This window comes from Symsagittifera roscoffensis, chromosome 6, assembly GCF_963678635.1.
Source record: "Symsagittifera roscoffensis chromosome 6, txSymRosc1.1, whole genome shotgun sequence".
NCBI lineage: Eukaryota > Metazoa > Xenacoelomorpha > Acoela > Convolutidae > Symsagittifera > Symsagittifera roscoffensis.
In genome coordinates, this window is record NC_087067.1 from 17,823,176 (window position 1) to 17,844,406 (window position 21,231).

General features: G+C 32.9%; 1 protein-coding gene across 1 annotated transcript in view; it reads right to left on the bottom strand.

The window, feature by feature from the left end:
* Window positions 1-21,231, bottom strand: part of LOC134848622 (uncharacterized) — a 38,244-nt gene that overhangs the window by 9,772 nt on the left and 7,241 nt on the right. Inside the window, exon 3 of the mRNA XM_063866141.1 lies at window positions 6,059-6,194. Within this exon, the coding sequence (XP_063722211.1) occupies window positions 6,059-6,194 (136 nt within the window). The remainder of the gene's footprint in view (window positions 1-6,058; window positions 6,195-21,231) is intronic.

A 21,231-nucleotide genomic window follows, 5' to 3' on the forward strand; every position in this document is an offset into this window, starting at 1 on the left:
CATATTTTGGCCAAACTTTCTGCGCCACAGGCAAAAATTTAAAAAAACAGGCCAAAGAAGGCGTTTGTAGGCATTTTTTGGAAAATTTTGACCAAAAAAACGCGTTTTTTCTGCGCGCGCTCCCCCTCAAAATTAATAAATATTGGCGCCAAAGGCGCCTTAAGAATTTTTTTAGGATCCATCACCAAAAATGGATTTTGGAAAATAGTACAAAGAGGGGACAAGTATTCAAAAAATGAGGAAAAAGTTTTTGCTCTCATTAACATACAAACATTTTCCAAAAATTTTTCGCATGCAAAATTTTCAAATTTTAGCCTGTAACGTAGTCCAGACTCAATATTTTTACACAGAAGAATAAAAAATTACAAAAAAGGTTTTTTATGATGTCTGAATTTTTATTTTTGATTTGAGATTATAACATGAAAGCCTATGTATGACTAAAAATTAGGACACATCTTCCATCGTTGGAGATTTGAGAATAGAGGCCTCGACGTTATTTACAAAAATTGCTATTTTTTTCTTGAAATATTCTGTCAAATTCTACAGATCAGCTAAGTTGGCATATCTCAATACGTAGTTTATCTAGCGATTTTGTTGCCGCTTAACCTATTGGTTGTTCCATCTGGAGAAACCTTTGGTTTTTGGGTTTCAGTGCAAAACACAAATATATCAAGCGAAACTAACATCTATGGAAAAAACTCTTGTCACACAATTACTTTTATGAAAAAAATGCTGTTTTCATACAATTTTTTTTTCAATGGAATATCATGGATTGTTTTTTTTTTCCATAAATAAGAATTGTATGACTAGCATTTTTTGTTATCCCTGGGGAGGCATGTCTCAAAATTTTGTGTCATTAGTTTACACGGGTGAAAGCGGTGTTAATTACTAGAAGGGTTGATTGGCACCTAGAATTTTTGTCTCGGAATTTACTCTTTTTAATAGTCTTTTTGGGGGTTTTAAATTACCCAAATTAATTTCCTGAAAATAGTCTATAACATCCTATTTATGGATTTTGGTAATGATAAATTTAAGTGCTGACAACTAAAAGCGTCCGGATAATTGAAACCAAAAACTCAAAAACCAGGAAACGCTAACTTTAACCCAAAACAAATGATTTTTAAAAATTGTTGGCTGTTTGAGTAATGTGACGCATGAATTTTTTGTTTGCTCATGATGAAAAGTTGAACTTGAAAATATTTCACATAAACTTATTCTGATTTACAGCTTGCGTATATTTTCTGCTTTCTTTAGGATGAAAGTAAATGAGCCATATACACCACTAATGTAACATTACAATGGTAGCATGGCACAATAATATACAATGTAGGAACAAGCTTACACGGATGTCACTTATTTCCATTCACTTTTTCCGCCACAATAAATAACTCTGGCACAAAATTTAATTATTCAAAATCTGGCGCAATCAAAATGTATCTACCGCGAACTAAACGTAAAAAAAATGTATTCTATGTTTGACATTAATTGCAAACTCAGCCTAAGAATGCATCACTTTGCGCTAAAAAAAGTACAACTTTATCCCTATTCATCATTGGATTTAGGATTTCTATCCATATTGCTAGATTTAGTTCACTTTTTTAATGCGATAGATATCATTTTTGTGAAAGCAGTATTACTTACAATTTACAACTTGGCAGGCGGCATTAATCAGTAATCATTGTTTAAAAACCGAAATTCTATGGATACTTAAGTTTGACAGCTAATCCTTCAGAAATACAGACTTTAGTTTTTCAAATGTTTTCTCGTCAAACTTCAGGTGCAAAACAAAAGCTCATGCTAAGTTGATACCAAGTTGATAAGTTTCAATAAAAGCCGAATGGGCGTCAAAAATTTACGGTTTGATTATTTGTTTATCGTGAGCGCTTAAAATTGACTCTAAAAGGCGTTTTAACTAATGCGTTTTCTACCCACGGTTTTGAAGTGCAAATCTTGCAAGATTCATGTGAAAGAATAAAACCGTTGCGATAGACCTGAAAGAGTCTTGCAGAATTTTACTCTGTATTTGGAATGCAAATTCTTGCAAGATCTAAATTCCTCTGTAACTATCAAGGAAGTAAGAATTTTTTTTTATGGTGGAGTCTTTTTTATTTATTCCGCCCATAAAACAATGTTTCTGAACTGAAACTATTCTGCTTCAACCTGATTGGCTCAAATAAGCCAATCAAATTTCAGCACCGTCTCAAAATGTTTTTGTTCACAATATTAGGTGGACCGGAAAATGAGCCGAATTGGCCAAAAGTATAGAACTCTTGGTAAACTATTCGAATTTAGTTCAAACAAGCTGCAGATTTCCACCCAGACCGGAAAAAACACAGGAAAAAACTCCAGGGAAAAACGACAACCTTTACAAAATTCGTCCTTGTTTGAAACAGGCTAAATAATAAAGTGATCGCGTTTTTGTTAACCAAACCAAGCAAAACGATCAGTGAGTTGTTCTCTACTTTTATTCGTTCAATATTACAAAGTTACCAAATTAAGAAACTAGCGAAATTAGTAAGAAGACCCAACTGATGTAACAAAATTTTTCACGAATTTACAACCTAAGAGTTTTCCATTGGTTTTTCTTGAGAATGCAATACTTGCAAGAATCTTGCAAGATTTGCATTCCAATAACTACGAAGAATCCTTAGAGATGAACAATAATATATGCTTTTCAAGCAAATGCTTGAGCTTATTTTTATATTTTTTCAACTAGGTTTGTTTATTTTAAGATAAATAAGAGGTGAAAAAGTCCGATTCTCCAATCAAACAATTTTTATTCAAGCTAACTTTTATCAAACTAGTTCTAAAAGTTTTCCCAGTGTTAATTGCGCCATGGTGAAAACACCCATTCCCGGTAAAAGCCTATGATAATATAATGCTGGAGAATTGGTAAAACTATAATTACCTCTACGATTATCCAAGATAACGGAGAAAACCAGGTTAACCGGTTACTGCGCAAGTAGCACAGAATGTTCCGACCATCGAAGTCTTTCAAAAACTACAAAAAGTTTTTTTCGAGTTTGTGTATTTTTTCTGCGTGGTGCGATTAAAGAATCTGACGTAAAACTAAAAATTTGACATACTTGACAGTCATAGTAATAGAGGCAAACGGGACAAAAAAATTGTAGAAAATTGACTAGAAAAACAACAAAAATCGAAAAAATGTTCAAAAAACTTAAAAAACGTTTTTTTTTTCAATTTTTTTGCCGAAATTTTTTTTGAAGATTAAAAGGCACTAAAAACTACAAAAATCAATTTTATTTGCGTAAAACTAAGTTTTCATAGCTTTAGTTAGGCATAAATAAGCTGTTGTAAGCCTTCTCGCTCGCTTCTTTCGCTCGCAATTTAAATAAACAAAAATCACAAATTTTAAACCAGGTTTTCTCAAAATTGAGAAAACATTTTGAAAAATGTTTAATGTCGTTCGAATCACGACTAAATGCACAGCATTTGATCCTGTCCAAAGATTATTCCTCGTGGCTGATTTTGCGTTGAAAAAACTAAAACACACCTCGAATTTTTCAAATGGTCTGAACAATAATTATTCTGTAGAAACCAGCAATTTTTCTACTTCTTGCAAGTAGAGTGAAATTTTAGCAACAATAATTCAAAAATTTTTATAAATCTTGCAGGCCATATGAAGGAACATTAAGTACTTTCTGGAAAATTTTCTTGCCAGAATGTTTGCATCAACGATCATTGAGGTAAGCTTGCAACGAGTATTAGTTAATGGTTAGTATTGCTGTTGCAAACTGTTTTACAGCTTTGCGAGCAAAAATCCGACCTTTATCTTAATTACTCTGGTTAAAGTTAATCGTGTGTCGTCGGAAGTTTCTGTGCTGTCGTGAGAAGCTAGGAAATCATTCATTGATACTATTATTTAATTTGTATATTCCTAATCTTATTATATATTGGGCCTCGCTTCGGTGCACTCCTAGGATTTTAAAAAATGTTCTGATGTTTTTATGTTTATGGATGTTTGTACTGTTAAGTATGCTTTCAGAGGCTAGTGTGCATTCATGGTCTCCTTTGTTACAGCTCGCAAGGTAAGGTAGCTCGAAGACAGGCGAGAGTTCTTGAAAGCTACTTACGCTTTCTGATAGCTACCCCTAGAGCATTATTTTAAGCTTCTCCATGGCTTGTACATCATTTGCGCATCATTTGGAGGTACGTATATCCGGATAAAATTACTGTTCAAATTCTTGAATACCAATTCATTTTTTTATAAAAATCTTACACCTATATTCACATGCTTATAAAAACTTTACATCCAAATTCAAATTCTTATAATATTCTTGCTAGATAAATGCATTTACTTACAAAATTTTTTTAAAGAATTTGTATTTTAATTACACTCGGATTATCTTTTGAAATTTTAATTAATAAATTCCATAAAAAGAACAAAAAACTTTGGCCAAGATTCCGAAACTATTTTTTTTTACAGATATTCTTTTTTTTTTAAATTTTTAACACGACCGTTTTTGGTTTTGTGTACCATTCTCTCGCCACTCCGTCTTAATAGCTCTAACTTTTGCTTTTTATAACAGGAAGCGCACCTCAAGAAAATGCAAATGTGAGAATGAAACATAACCAAAAGGGCATAATTTACCTGTTTTTACCATTTTTCATCTGATCAGACTTTTAAAAATACCTTTCAAAGTCTGATTGATGTGACTGGCGCAAAATTCATTCCAGTCTTTTAAAACTCTAGCGCCACAAATAGCTAAAAACTAATGAAAAAGTGCATTAATTTTTGAGCATCGTAAAGTTCAATTGATTCAATTGACGACGGAAATAATCAATTTATCACGCCTCACGGTATCCCATCCCCCCCTCCATTCTTAACTACTTTTAAAGGGGGTAAGGTAGGATTTTAACTCAAAGTCAAGTTAAGCTTTCGAGGGTTGCGGGATATTTTTCCAGCGTGAGTGAATATTTATAAGCCTCCTTCTAATGTGATTTTTGAACCATAAATCTTTCTAACGCTAAGATTATTCTGCAAGGGCACAAATGCAAATAAAATGAACTGAATATGAAGGAAAGACAGACAAGCGCAACTTGTTGGTCAAAATAGTTTTCACATTGTCAGCATTGAGAAAATTTTGAAAAAATTCTCGACGTTTAAAAACTGACCATTTGGTCTAAATACTTTCCCTCAAGCTTCACATTGGGTTATACATTGCACCAAAATGTTGTACTTGTCTGATTATGAGCCTAAAAACAATTTATTATGATTATTATCAAAGTTTGGACACGAGTCGTAAAGCCCCAACTTCGGCCAAACTTCATCGCTCGCCGAGTTTGAATTCTTAAAAAAAGCTTGATCATCAGTTAAAATTATTTTAAAATTGCAAAAATGTGACCTTGAGAAAAACTTTGCGGTTGTTGAGACTAAACTTTTATTCATTTAAAAAAAATTTCGATATATTTATATATACCAAATTGAATAACTTCAAGGTTAGGAATCAGTCAAAAAAACTAAAACTTAACCTGTACATTAGAACTTGAGTTGAAAAATGATAATCACATTTGAAATTGCGCTAAATATAATATAAAAACCCAATTTTGTGTGAATTGCTGTGTTGTAACAATATCTTTTCACAAATATGTTTGTTTCAATATTTCTGAGCCAAAAAAAATTGTGTACTTCAATTTTTAAATCAAATCTATAAGTTTGAAGCAAGCAAAAAAAACTTCTCAAAAGTTTCTCAAAAAAATAAGTTGACGTTGTATATTCGATGTTCTAAGCCTCAAAAATACTTTATTTGAGAAAACAAGTAAGAATAAAACTACCTTTTCTTCATACTTGTCGACCTTTTTTTTTTTTTTAGGTCGACCAAGATGACGAGATGAATTTTACCTGAAAAGCATGAGTTACAATTTTTTCGAAAAAAAAAATTTTTCAAAACTTTTTTTTAAGCTGATTTGATTTTTTGAGCTGCTCTAAAATTCTAAAAAAAACCTTAGTTTTCAGACCTTTCGCAAAAATTTGATAAGCCAGAACTGAGAAGGGGGAGGGCGTCCCCTCGTCCGTGCTATATTGATTTGTACTTACTATGAGAATGCATCTCTGCCTGGAAAACATCTGGGAGTACTCGAAGGGCCACTTGATGGCAGCCAGCCTCTGAACACACACTGCCAGAGTAGTCCAGATGTTCACGTGCATCAGGGCAATATCATATCCAGGTAGTCTTCAGAACAAAAAAAACAGAAACTTTAATTTGAGCGATGGGTTTAATAATCTATTTAAAAATGGCTTCGATCAGTGACTGGCGTCTTTTGATCATAGAACTGGCTAATCATATGTTCTATTTTTAAAAAGTTAAGTTTAACTATCCTCCCTCGGCTATGGTACTTAGTAACAAATTGGCACCCCTATAAAGAACTAATTCAACGGTTAAGCATTTATGAGCATTTTGTATCTATAGTAACGATTCCCCCTCCCCCTTTGCAAGATGTGTGTGTGTGTGTGAAGGGGGGAGTGAAAAAGTTAAAGAGACCTAAAAAATGATATGAATGAACAAATACTTCTTTATGATATTGTCATGCAGTTTGAATGAGTTTGGAATTGTATAAGAATTAGACCAGCTGAATTTTCCGAGCATGGAAAAATACTGATAAAAATTGTTTCAATTATGTATACCGGTGTTTTTTGAGATTAATTGTTTGTTAAAATACAACTATTTGTCGCATTTTCCCCTCTAACACTCCAAGAAATACCCGGGTCTACTTTTTAGCCAACTAAAAATTTCTAAAGAAAACAAAAGAAATATTGAAAACGTATTAGTCAAACATCTGTATATCTATGACTGCAAAGAGTAGGCATAGTTAAATAGATACGAAAAACTTTCTGAAAAAGTGGATTTTGCTTTATTTTTCAGAGCCTCTAATTTAGTTCGAGATTGTTCTCAGTTAATGAAAAAGAAGTGAACTAAACCATCGGATTAGACAGATGACACGCAGATATAAATCGAAATCGATTTCTTTAATTTACCATGAACTTTATCACGCCTATCCAACTTCTAAGTTAACCTCTGTTCGTTCATACTTAGTACCGTGCTGAAAAAGATACGGGCGGATCTACATGAGTGGTAGATTTATTTCTTAAAATAAACTTGTTATATTTGTTAGTTTGTCCATTTCATTTGACTTTCGAAGAAAACGGAATATTTATGTTTGGGGCGGTTTTTTTATTATTCAGTCACTTTTCGGTGATCGAAATTATACTTTTTGGTCAAAAATTTTTATACCCCATTGATGATATTGACTCCCTGAAATTGAAAATTGTTTGCAAGGGAGTTTGAAAGTTGCAAATTTGGCCATGCTTTTGACTAACTTATGCGCATTTTCAAAATTTTATTCATAATGATGAAAGCGTGAAGCAAATTATTTATGCGTGGCGAATTATCGCGCTCAACAAAATCGTTCCAAATTGAATTGAGGCTAGCTAATTGGTCGTAGTAATTTCGTAAGACTCAAATTTTACACTTTGATTTTATCCAAAAGGTATAGCTTTTCATTATTTTCTTTTCCCAAAAACTATTCGATAATGCTTAAGGGGCAGTCGGAACATTTAGAGTTTCGCCCTGATATACGAGCAGTCTTGTTAGACTTGTTTAAACAAGTTTTATAATGACCCGTCTGCCCTTTACTCGTTCTCCAATAGTTTTTTGTAGAAAAAATACTGAAAAACTACAAATTCTGGACAATATTGATGATCAAGTGTGAAAATATAAGTCGCACAAATTAGTACGAAGAACTAGCTTGCCTTAATTCATTTTCAAACGATTTTGTTGTGGGATAGTTCGCGTTACGCTTTCAGCTTAATGAAAAAAAATTTCAAAGTGCGAACAAATTATTCCAGAGCATGGTCAAATTAACTATTTTTAAACTCCCAGAACTTAGCAAAAAGTCATCGGAGCTTAAATACTTGACCTTTTGATTCAAGGATTTGATATTTTCATTTGGGGCATAAAATTTGGTGTTAAAAATATTTTTTTGATCGCCAAAAATTGACTGAGCAAAAAACCACGCCAAGCATAAATATTCCGTTTTCTTCTAAAGTTGGAACAAAAAAAGAATCGATGCACTATAAAAATTAGAACCCTAGAAACATTTTAGACTACTTTTTTTGAATAACTAATGGCCCACTGAAGCTTTCGAGGAAGAACGCCTTACGCAACTGTCTGGAAAGAATGAGTGTCAATTTTATAGCTAAAAACCTACGTATCTACTTGCCAAAAAAAACAGAAGCCTCATATACAATCTATTTTTACCAATTTCAACCAAAACGCGGAATGGGTTTTTGGGTCATTCAAGCCTATAACTTTTTTTTTACTGTTTTGACATAACGTTCATCATTGATCCAACTTTTTCTTTACTCTGCTAGGATTTGCTTTGCTTACTCGGTAATCGTTTTAGATTGTATTTATTTTTAGAGAATTTTTATAACATCGAGAAAATTTTGATCTTCATATGTCAGAATAAAACTCATAAAGGTTTTGTACGTACGTTTGTGTTTAGTTCCGACTTTCGAAGAAACTGACGGTATACTTATGCTTGGTTTGCTTTTACATTCATCCATTTTTAGGATTCATATTCTATGCATTACAAAAGTTTAAAGAATTATCTTGAGTTTAAAGAATTGAATTAATTTTTGTTAAGTTATGGGGATTTAAAATAACTAATTTGGCCAACTGGTAATAATTAACGCGCAATATTGAAAAATCTGTATTTAAACATGACTTTTAGATGATCAAATGGTTCCTCAAAAAAATTATTTATTTTTTGTTTGATTTCACTTTTACAAGATCTCTTTGACACAATTCTCTTTAATTAATGCTGCAAAAGAGGGATTTTTTGCTGTTATTTTTCCGATATTTTGTTTCTTCTCCCGCGCTGATTAGCAATTACATCCAAATTGCATTCCTTTATTCTTTGAACTAAGACCCAATTACCGTTGAAAAGATCACATTCGAACCTTTCCTCCTTATTTCAAAGAATACTCTGTCATGTGCTAGGTTTGAAGTAAGATGAAGGATCAAGTTAATTAGATTTTCAGAGTACTGTTTTGACTTTCGGCGGAAGAATTTCGACTTTCGACGGCGTTCGTTTTCTTTCTGAAAAACTTGAGTTTAAATTCCTCATTCTGATAAAAATTTTAACACAATGTGAAACAAAAGGCTGCTTGCAGTGCTTAAAATTGAACACTTTTTTTTGGTAAGAGTTTTAAAAAAATATTGGGAAATAAAATTGGGACTATTCTGAATTCTGAAGCAGGATTTTTTCTTTTCTTTAGCACAACTATTTGGCGAGAGTTTAGTTCTTCAAAGTCCGAATTAATACACAGTTTGGTTTTGGACTTCGTAATGTTTAAAAATAATTTTTTTTAAGTTTGTTTGGCTTCTTTCTAAGACCGAGTTGCAAACGCACCTTTTTGAGGGCATTAACATCTCTCATAATTAACCACCTCTTTCTTACCATGTGGCTAAATTCAGTCGAAATCGACCGAACTGAACGATTTCTAAAGGTTACTATAGAATCAAAACACCCACATTCTGGTTGCACAAGTTGAAGCAGATGCCTGAAAAATGCAAGAAAACTTTTCAAACTTTGTTTTTTTCTCAAAGAACCGCAAAGAACTACGTGTGGCAAAAATTGACCAAAGTGCCCGGAACCGTCTTGGCATGTTGTTGATGTCAACTTGGGGCCTTTTTGTGGCTTAAGAAACCAAATAAAATGTTTCAAAAATAACGAATTTTTTTCTGCTTTTCTTTTAGACAATACGATAGCTCCTACTTTTGCAAAAATCCCAGCTCAGCCCTTGGCTATACCACCTTATCAAATTAGGGCAAATGTGTGTCAGGACTCGTTTTGTTGCAGGCTTACAAATTTATTTTAACCCGAAGCTCTGAATTCATAAAATTAGGACAACACAATGAATGCTTTTTTTTACATTCGAATCAATGAAAAAATCAATTTGTCTTGTCTACCTTTCAAATGACTGTAAGCGCTGTTTTTTTAAATAGAAATGGTGAACCCCGATGAATGAATTTATCACATTGGGGTTCTCATGACCGCATCTTTTGTTTCAGAAAAGCTTGAATCAAACCCTTCTTTTTAATCAGTTGAACCAAAGGGTATCAAAGGTTTATCCTACTAGGGCGTTTAATCTAAATGAAGTAGCCATCTCTACACTGATATCGCTCTCAGGTTCAAAATTACGTATCGACTTACTAGGTAGACCAACAATTTTGTTTTAATTTATAAAAAAGAAAGGTCGATTCTAGAGAGAAATGTAATCAAAGATTCTCTATGCCTTCCTTATCTCAGCCTACGCCGTTTGTAATGACATCTGGTTTCTTTTAAATAATTTATTTTGTTTCACTGCACTGTCATGTTTTTCAAATGATGTTAAAGCGACTAAATTTAGAAAAAAATATCAATTGTGACTGTTTTTATGAGTAATATGAGACTTGAAAGTCGAAAGCTACGACCTTTGTAAGCCTAGTCAATCAGGCTGATACTGCGGCAGGTTGTTTCAAATCTTCAAAAGAGAATAGTGTAAAAAGTAATTGGTTGATACTTTCACCTCTCAAAACTCACTTCAGATCAGAGTGTTTTTGTAATGATTTAGTTAATCTCTGTGGTTACCAAAAAACAGAAAAAAGCGGGAAAAAAATACTTTTTTGATTTTTTTTCTTTAAAACTAATAAAGCTATCAAAAAATATGGCGAAACGTTTGTGCTCGACATTTTTTTCAGACATTTTTCAAAAGTGATCATGTTTTCAAAATATTTGGAGGTTTAAAAACTACCATTTGGCCAATTAATGACAATTAACGCGCAATTTTTTTCGTGCGATGAGCAATTAAGAGGCAAATGTCGTCTCAAAATCCCAAAATAACTAAAAGACACAATTTGATCTAATTATTGCTTTATTTAATGCTATTTATATAAGTCAGTACTTAAAATAGCGCGTGCATGAAACATTTAAATTTGAATCAGAAACTATCACAAAATTTGAATCAGAAACTATCACAGAAGCAGAAACTATCACAACATTTGTTTGAATTAGTTCGTCAAAAATTAGCTCATAGACGTTTAGTGAAAATTAGGGTTTCTCCCAAACAGGAGCAATCTTGTTACAAATATTGTAACTATTATAAAATTTTCAACACTGCGTAGTTTCAACTCATCGATTATTTACAAACAAAATTTTCCATAGTTTTGAGCGATTGGTATCCAAAACAACCTAATAAAATTACTTTTCACCTAAGTTTGATTATTTTAAACTTTTTTCAGAATAAAAAATGGCTGTAGAATTCCCCGGTCGACCTCCATACACCAAAAATGCTTACCATACAATTGCATACACCGAAAATATTTATCATACATTTCTCAGCAAATGCATGATAAAATGCTTCTCATACATTTTCCATATATGGAAACAAGCTTATCATAGAGATTTCATACAATTTTCTCTACATAATGAGCTAAATGGAATTGTATGTTAAGAAGTTTTTCACTTCAGGAAATTGTATGGTACACATTTTTTTTTGTTTTTTTGGTTTTGTTTTTTGTACGAGCTATGTCTCTGAATTTTTTCTTCAATCTAATACTGGTATTAAAAAATGCTAACAGTCAAGTTATTTTGAAATATATTGAACTATGGCAACTTAGATTTTTATTGATACAATTAAAAATTAATTAATATGAAGAATGTAAAATTTTGTCAAAACAGGGTATATATATATATATATATATATATATATATATATATATATATATATATAAAGATACAGGGGCGGATTTAGGGGGGGAAGGGGGGGTATCGGACGCCCTCCTCTCAGGGATTCGACCCCCTGCTGACCCAAAGGGTCCCCCCTTTGGTACTTTTTAAGAAATCCATTTTTTGCCGACCGACCCTAAAAATTTTCTAAAGGCGCCTTAGGCGCCAATATATACTAACTTTGAGGGGGAGCGCGCGCCAAAAAAAACGCGATTTTTTTGTCAAGATTTTTCAAAAAGTGCCTAAAAACGGCTTTTTGACCTGTTTTTTCAAAAATATGCCTGCGGCGCAGAAAGTTTGGCCAAAACAGGGACTTTTTAGTGCTTTAGAAGAGCTCGGAAAATCAATTTGGTCGACCTAAAAAAAAAAAAAAAGGTCGTCGAAATTTTCGAAAATTATTGAAAATCGGCCCCCCCCCCCCCCCTCGAAAAAATCCTAGATCCGCCCCGGTATATATAAGTTAGTCAACAACAAAAAAATTGTATGTTAAGAATAAATGCCTAATGCTTTTATCAAACAACACAACATTTATCAGGGATTTTGTATCAGTTTGAGGAAAGATACATCTGGAGCACCATGTCAAGGAAACATTTGAATTAAATGAATCGTATACCTGTTTTTGTATGTATGTTTGTTTTTTAATTAATAATTAGATAGTATTTATGATCCCCAATATGAATCTTTAATATAGACAACGCTGCTTCTGAACGAGAGGTTTGCAATGATACCAGACATCTAAACGAGTACCTCAAGGTGCTTAATAAGTATGCAATCAGATTAAAATTAATATTTATAATTTAAAGTGGGTAAAGGCGGGTGCTAAGATGTTTAGGTTTTTTTTTGCTCATCGGCCTTCTTGCGAGTATCCTAATTTGCATAGCAAAACATCGTTAATCGATACAGAGGCGAATTTAGACGAGGACGCGGACGCTCCATTCCTCAGGGACTCAACCAGGGGTGAAAAAACGCAATGTTATGATCAACAATTTCCACGAAGTTCCCAAAAGCGCCCTTTTTGAAGTTTTTTCTCCAAAAGCTGGGCTATTAGTGATTTGAGAGAGCTCATAAAATCAATATGGTCGAGTATCTAAAAAAAATCTTGAAAATCACCCCTCCGTCCTCGAGAAAATAATGGATCCTCCCCTGAATTGATATCACATAAAACCAGCTCTCTTTAGATGAACGAGGCGAGTCGCCAGTATTGTTGGACTATATAAAAGTTCAACTTCAATGTTTCCTGTTAAACCATCTGGCAATGGTTGATTAGCTTTTTAGCTTTTTTAGTTCAAATTTTCTAATCAGCTTATTCTACAACAGAGGACATGAACAGACCTTTAATTGATTTCTTTTTGCCTATTATTATCTCATTCGCATGTGTTTTGATCCCTTGAGATCATTGTTTCGTGTTCACAACCGTTTTTAAGCAAACAAAATACTCGTTAACTTCTTAAAATAGAATTTATTTGTTTGTATATACGTCCTTGAAGTTAAAATGAAACTAATATTAGATTATTGAGTTTTGTCAAGTATATTCAAAAACTGAATTTGATTTTCTCCAATTTTTCTATTTATGCAGATACGGAGTCTTTTTTTAAAGGACTGATTTGTTTTCCACGAAAAATTTGATTTATTTTTTGTTTGATTTTTGATTTGTGAGTTCTCTTTGACACGAATAAATTCAAATGGTCCTGCGAATCAGAAACAACCGGGTAAATAATAGCGGCTCATCTTTTGGCTGAAGTGGGTCGATCGCATGCCGAAAAAGAGTTTGATTCAGAATCGCCGGTCGAGCAATCTCTATAGACGCGCTTAAAGTCGAAACATAAACTCGATCAATCCTGGACTACGCCTGTCCAGCTTGGTCTTACGCCGCGAGTGATACATCCATAACTTGAACGCATATGAAGCAAAGTGCAGCTCCGCGGAGAGTGACTGCGGGTACTATGATGAGCCCCATTGGCCACCTTTATTCAGAGTGCAAACTAGTTAACGTCAAAAATCACCACAAACTTTTTGCCTCACAATTAGTCCAGAGGACCTACTTGCAAAAAGGTCCCATCCATTTCTACCATACTCGCCCCCAACCGTCAGCAACGAGTGATCATCTTAAATTCTTATAAAGAGGAACTTGAAAAAATTTTACTAGAAGCAAACGAGTGTGACTCTTTTACTGATTTTTTTTGGCTTCGTCTATGACTTTCTGCACTCGGTTTTTGATTATGTTCGTTACAAGTATTTTAAAATTGCTGTTTATGAACGCTTTAAGGTGATTATTAAAGCGTTCATAAACAGCAATTTTAAAACGCTCGTAATGAAAATACACACAAACCAAGTACAGAAAGCCAGAGACGAAGCCCCAGCGTCAAAGTTTCCCCCCTTAAGACCCCCAGAAGTTTCAAAAACTGAATAGACCCTCCCACGCTCGACTAGGCGCAACCTCACCTAAATAAGAAAAAAGATCAGGATACAGCCCCTACTTAAATTCTTATATGTATAGGATAGACCCAAATGTCCCTCCAAACTGTCCTTTCTGCCTTTCTCCCCACACATGTGCGCATTACTTTTTTAACTGTCCCCAAAACAGCACAAACTTCACCCATAATACTTATGGTTTCGGCCGATGGAGGTCGAAACGTCTCTCGAACTCGGCGAGAGGATGACGGACGCGCCTCAAACAACAAGCTAATAATAACAACAACAACAAACTTTAACTCGAGCCGGTCAAACCGTAAAAAGCAAAACAAGTTCGAGTTGGTTGATTCATACAACCCACCGCAAAATCGATTTTGAAACAAACAGTGAAACACAAAAACAAAAAAAAACAGAAAAAACTCAAATCCGAGACTTAAGTTGGCTCCAGTCAAAACATAAAAAGAAACAGAAGACAGTTTTGCCAAGAAAAAAAATTTATTTTAGAATTTGCAGAAAAAACTGTGAGCAGATAGGCATATAGCAAATTGATTTGGTACTTAAAGTGATCTTAGAAAACTACAAAACTGAATCAGAAAAGAGAATTCTATAGACTTTTAGGGTACTGCTTAGACTTTCAAAGAAAAAGACAGAATGATAAAACCTTTTTTGGTAAGTTGTTATGATTTGTATTTGTCACTACTAGAACTTAAATGGGATGATCAAAGCGCTTGAAGTTTTCTACTATTATTAAGTCGTAGTAAATACAGCTAGTTAACCTTGCTCAAAAATTAGTTCAAATTGATTTTATGCATAATAATTGATCCAAACAAAAAAAACAAATGCAAAATGGATCACTTTGTATTTAAGATTAAAATCAAGGGAGAAACTGTAAATAAACGAGCCTAAAACTTTTATCGGCTTAACATAATTGCGGTTTTGTCCTTATACAATGTATTATTGAATTATAGTAATTGCTCCAAATGTCGAAGAAAGTGAGGAATATATATGCTCAGAGCAGCTTTGTTATTCTGACCACTTTACAAAACTCTGCTCTCTCGGGTGACCGATCTATTCATATACATTCGGCCAGCCGAGTGTGCACACCACTATAGTAACTCGCCATGTTTATGTAGAAACTGCTTGTTTTATAATCCCTCACTACAAAATCGTTACAAATTGAATTGAGGCAGCTAATCGATTTTATGATTTCCAAACACAAGTCACAATTGTTTTTGAAGTTATCAGCCTAAAATTCACAGTTTTCCCAATTTTCAATTTACCAAATTATTCGAGACAAAATAAAGGGCATTCGGAATATTCGGGGCTTTGCCCTGATACAAGCAGTCTTGCTTAGTTTTTTAAGATCAATAGGCTTGTCACGAAAATTTTAACCAATACTTGTTGAAATTTGCTTTGCAACATCACTTTGACACAAATCTCTTTAATTAAATCTGCAAATTAGGGAGACTTTTTTTGTTGTTGTTCCAATTTTTGTTTGTTTCTTTCTGTCAAAGAAGAGGGCTTACAAATTTTCTCTAACTAATCTTTGAACTAAGACCCAATTACAGTTTAAAAGTCCTAATCTGAAGATTTCTTTCCAGTTTCAAAGATTATTCTGACATTTGCTACCTCCCAAGTATAACCTCGTAAGATAAAAGATAAATTTCATTAGATTTTCTAGATTATTCTGGAATTTAGGAAACGAATACCATCAATAAATGACCGTTGAAAACATCAATTTCGGGTCAAAGGGCCGTGTTTTTTAGTACTTGGTACGTGTTTTTTTTACAAAGAAGTGCCGCAGTTATCGTAAGCCCGCCAAAAAGTTCCATGGATTTTTACAAGTCCGATAGAGCAAAATGGCACAAAATTTAAAAGCCACTAGTAAAAAGAGTGACATCTTCTTAATGGGACTTAAAAACAACCACAATCAGTTTTCAGAGATGACAGAAAAACAAAAGGATATTTTATCCAAGACAACACGTGCATGAAACTGAGACAGCCCTGTAAAAGATATTGTGTTCGAAGTATATAGGTTTTGGTTTCTCTTTCTTATGGATCGATTACGTGCTCGGCATTGGCAACTAGAGGCTGCCTGGTCCGCTTCGCTCCGCTACGTTTTTTCTCGCCTCTAGTATTACTGTTTCGGAGATTGCTATTAGCTAGATTTTGTGAAAAATAATTATATCAGGACTCACTAATGGGTTCTATAACAAGAATTGAACTTTTTACAAGAGGACTCAGATGGGAATGAAATAAGAGAAAGTTGCTTCTGTTTCAAAACTAGCGTAGTTATGACATAGCTGGGTATGACAAAAATAGTTTTTCAATGCTAATTGAAATTTATTTTGTTTTATATTTCAGTCATTCTTAAAAAATAGGGCAGATGTTATGGCAATTTGCACTGTTTTTACCCTCAATGAACTACTAGAGGGATATGTCATATTCAAGCAGTTTCAGTCGTAATTCGATTCCTAAGAAAAAAAAACTAAAAAAAACCATGTATCTAGAAAAGCTGGTCAAAAATTCCTACATTTCTGAAACAGTTCTTACAGGCACGCAAATATCTATGATCCACGCCATTGTCGCTAGAGAGTGCATTTCTTGCCAGATCTTGCAATATCCTTGCAAATGAGAGTTCTCTAGCAAGATTTTGGGCAAAATTTTTTTTTTTTATATCAGATCATACTTGTCCTGCGAAACCAAGAAAAAAATTGCTCACCTTGCATGAATAGTGTAAGACTTCTGCAAATGTCTAATAACTATATGCCACAAAATCTTTCATTAAAAATTAAAATTCAAAAACTGAAAAATCTGAAGAACTGCTCAAAAATTGTACAAAATCATGACTAAGGATGGAAATTGATCTTATTTTTTTTCGTATCTAATGACGCGAATTTTTCAGGATTCGCGTCATTACATACAGACGCGATTGCAAAATGAAAAGAGATTGGGCTCTAAATGCCAGGCTGAAACTTTTCAAACGAATTTCCTTAAACATGTGTTTGGTTTTTCTTTCAATAATTCACTTCAAAAAAATGTTTCTTTTTTTTCGCTTTCCTCGCAAAATCAGCTGCCACAAATAATCATTGGAAAGAGTTGATAGATATATCATATTAAAACCCTTACAATTGTGAATCGAACAAAATTTTACAAATTCAAAAAAATCCCAGTCTGAAGAAAAACCGGTTGGAGCGAATAAAGCGAGCGAGCAGACAGACTTACAATAGTTTAATTTAATGGCTTAAAAGCTTACAGTATCATAGTTTAAAACAAAAAAAGTAATTTTCTCGAGTACCATTAGTTTTTGACAAATTTAGCGCTTTTTTGGAGCCAAAAAAAAATCAAAAAAACTGCGAAAAAATTTTAAATTATTTTAAAATGTTTTAATTTTTTTTTTCGTTTTTCTAGTCATTTTCTACAAAATGTTTTTCAATTTGCTTATTTTACTATAACTGTCAAACATGCTGAATCTCTATTTTTTCATTCAGCTCGTTCTATCACACCGCGCAGAAAAAAAACGACACTAACTTGAATTTTTTTTGCAGTATTCAAAGACTTTGGTTGAAGATTCTGTGCTACTTGCTCAGTAACCGGTTATCCTTGTTATGATTTCATTTTTTCTTTCGATCTTAAAATAAAAATGATTGCAGACATTTTCCTCATTCTCCTTTAAAACCAATATTTTCGAATTCTTGGTAAAAAAAATTGATATCTTGAAAAATGAAGAGTTTTTCTGAAATTTTTAATCATTCTAAAGAATATGCTTCTCCTTATAAACAACCTTTCAAGATCAATTTGATCTTTTAGGGCAAAATTTTATCAAAAAATATCGAACAATTATGATCCAGATATTATAAGCTGAACATAGGTTGCTTTTTTATTCTAAATCCGTGTCTGATTAATTGTGAAAAACATCTTTTTATAAAAATCGTTTTTTTAATTTTTTTTTGCCATGGTAATTACTCAAACCATTCTATGTCACTTGCAAAACCAGCCACCATTTTCTACGCTTTTTATGCATCAATTGTCGATGTGACAGTCAGTTAATTGAACTTGACTACTAGCTTTTTTACGGTTTGCTAGTTTTTATCCATTACGGCTGTATCTGGAATCTAAAATAGGAAGTTCTATTTTTGAAGTAGAAAACCTGATACATTACATTCAATGAATTTCTATAGCAAGAAAGAGAACGAAATTTCACGCATAATTTAAGTGAAGCTGTAAAAATTTTCTGAAGACTTCGTTAAATATTGAATGCGAATAAATCAAAAATCATTTAGTAATGTCGCTCATAAATTTGAACGAGGCGCCAAAATAACCAAACGCTTTCAGAAATGCATGTTTTTTTTGTGACGTTTTAATTGGTGGCTTAACATCTTTAGAACCCGCAAAACATTTCACTTGATACGACTGTAAACAAATCAGATGAAAAATTTTAAAAAAGGTGACCCGTTTGACCACACACCTCTTGATTCTATTTATACCATTTTTAATATGCAGTTTAATAAAAAAACAGGAGATACACGTTCGTCAAAACAATCAAATTTTTCATAAAACAGTCAACGGTTTTATATCTTGTCAAAGTGAAAGCTTGGCGTCTCAACACGCTGCTGTTTCCGTTTAAAATTATTTTTGATAATTTTTAGTTGAAAGGCTAGAAAACGAAATACATTTATTTTGTATTCCGATTTTTGTCACTAAAAAAGTGAGTTTTTTGAGACCAGATGTGTTATCTTAAGCTTTGTGTTATCTTAAAGCACTTCTTTGTTCAATTTGGATCCCAAAAAGATGTTACAAAAATGATTCGAGTAAGGATTCCTTTTTTGTTTCGGCTTTAAAAGAAACGTCATGATGGAAACATCGCTTTTCTTCGGAAGTACCTACTGATCGTTTGTGACCGGATTCTGGTACATCAAAAAAACATTTCATTGAAAATTGTCATCGGCTTTTTTTAAAATAACGGACATTCAAAATTTGTAAGAATTTCAAAAATTGAACTAAACAATGTCCACCTCAAATCCACATTTGTATGCTGGCAATGCGTAAGCAATGGATGAAACCTTAGACCTACGTCCACTCAAATTTAAATAAGATTAATCGATGCTGATAGGTTTTTTTTATCAAACTTATCAAAAACAATTACCATTTCAATAATAACAAGAAATTTATTTCACCGCCTTTTAAGAGTTAAAATTGACTAATTCAAATTAAATGAATTATTCTTATAAGCAATTGTAAATTTAAACGTTTGACTGAAGACGAAGTGTCCAAAAAATATCGATTGGATAAATTATCTGATAGTAATTGGACAAATTGTCATTTTATAGTCAATCTCTAAATGTACAAGGTTTTTGGTGGCACTAGAGGCCAATTTTTTCCATTATAATTAATTAACTGTTTAGCCCTGTCTGGTCCACCTTTGTAGTTTGGAAGGGAAAAGTTTTCTCAAAATTTCTGTTGAAAAAATTTTTGATTTTTGTTTTTCAATTTGTTGATTTTACTATGACTGCCGAATATACCTAATATCCAGTTTTTTGTTCAGCACCTTTTATCTCAATACGCCGAAATAAAACGACAATAATTTGAAAAAACTTTGTTGTATTTATTAAGAATATGGTCGGATCATTCTGTGCTACTTGCACAGCAACCGGCTATCTTTTTTCAAAAATAGATTTAATTGGCTTTCAGAGAAAAGAGCTTTAATCTTTTCAACACTTTTTTGCTTGAATTTCTCTCTAAAGATTTGGATTTGATTTGGGGTTCTGCTAGTTATGACACGTAAATTAACCTGTAGGATAACTCCAAGCTGTTTGAGAATCCATGTCTCTAGCTCTGTCAAATTTAGAGGTCTGCCGTTCCTGGATGATGCCTCAAGGACCAATAGAATTGTTACTTTTTCAGAATTGAGCTGTGTGAAAAGAAACCTAATGTTGAGAATGGCAGAATGTTAAGAAAAAGGCCAAAAAGCTTTCCTCGCAGTATTTTTGGAGCTAGTTCAAGGCTACATCATACTAAAAAATTGTTTAAATAATCATAGTAACATCTGTCTTAGAACCATTTGGTTGCTTTCAAATTGTACGTTGCTTTCAAATTGTATGAAGAGTAAAGAAGCCCAAAGAAATTGTTTTTGCCAAGTCAAAAAACGTTTGTTTGAGTACAAAAATCATTTTGCGGTTGAAAAAAAAACACAAAAAAAAATTTTGGGGCAATTTCAAAAATACTGTAAAAATTTTTGTTTTCGCCATCAAAAAAATGCTAGTCATACAATTTCCATATATGAAAATTGTATGACTAGCACTTTTTTGACAAAAAGTTTTTCTTTTTTATTTAGTAAGATACACCAAAATTTATGCCAAAACACAATAACTTATCTGTAAAAGTCTACCTTATGGGACATCTGCTCGATGGGCCTTAGGGCCCGTGAGTCGATCCCTGTGAGTATCTTATGACTGATGCTTGTTATTTATATTTGCTCACTAAATAACTCAAACTCAAACTCAAACAAAACAAGAGAAAAGTTCTTCGAAAATTCGATGGCACCATTTTAGCAAAATGTATGAAATTTGTATGATTTTTTTTCTTTCATAAACTTAGTTTATGGAATTGTATGATTAGCATTTTTGGTCTATGGAGGTCAACCCGAAGTACTAGAAAACTCGGTTGCGGAATAAGTAGCTCAAAACGTTTTGATCACACTGGTATAAACAATCAAATTTTAGAGACAAGTTTGGAAAAATTGGAATAGTTTTTGTTTGCATTTACTTAGGTCTCAAATATTTGATAATCACTCGAAAGTGATATTGAATTAGATGAACAACCGAAAAAACTCAGTGCTAACAAAAGCTAACGTAACATTAAAAGTATCTTAGAATTGTGTTGTAGAACTTGTTTATTTAGTCTGAAAACCAAAAAATTATTCAGACCAGTTTTTCAGACATAATTGTGGAGTTTTATGGACTCCAAAATTTTCAACTTTTTTGGATTCCATATTACGGAAAAACCTTCCATATGAAACCACAATGG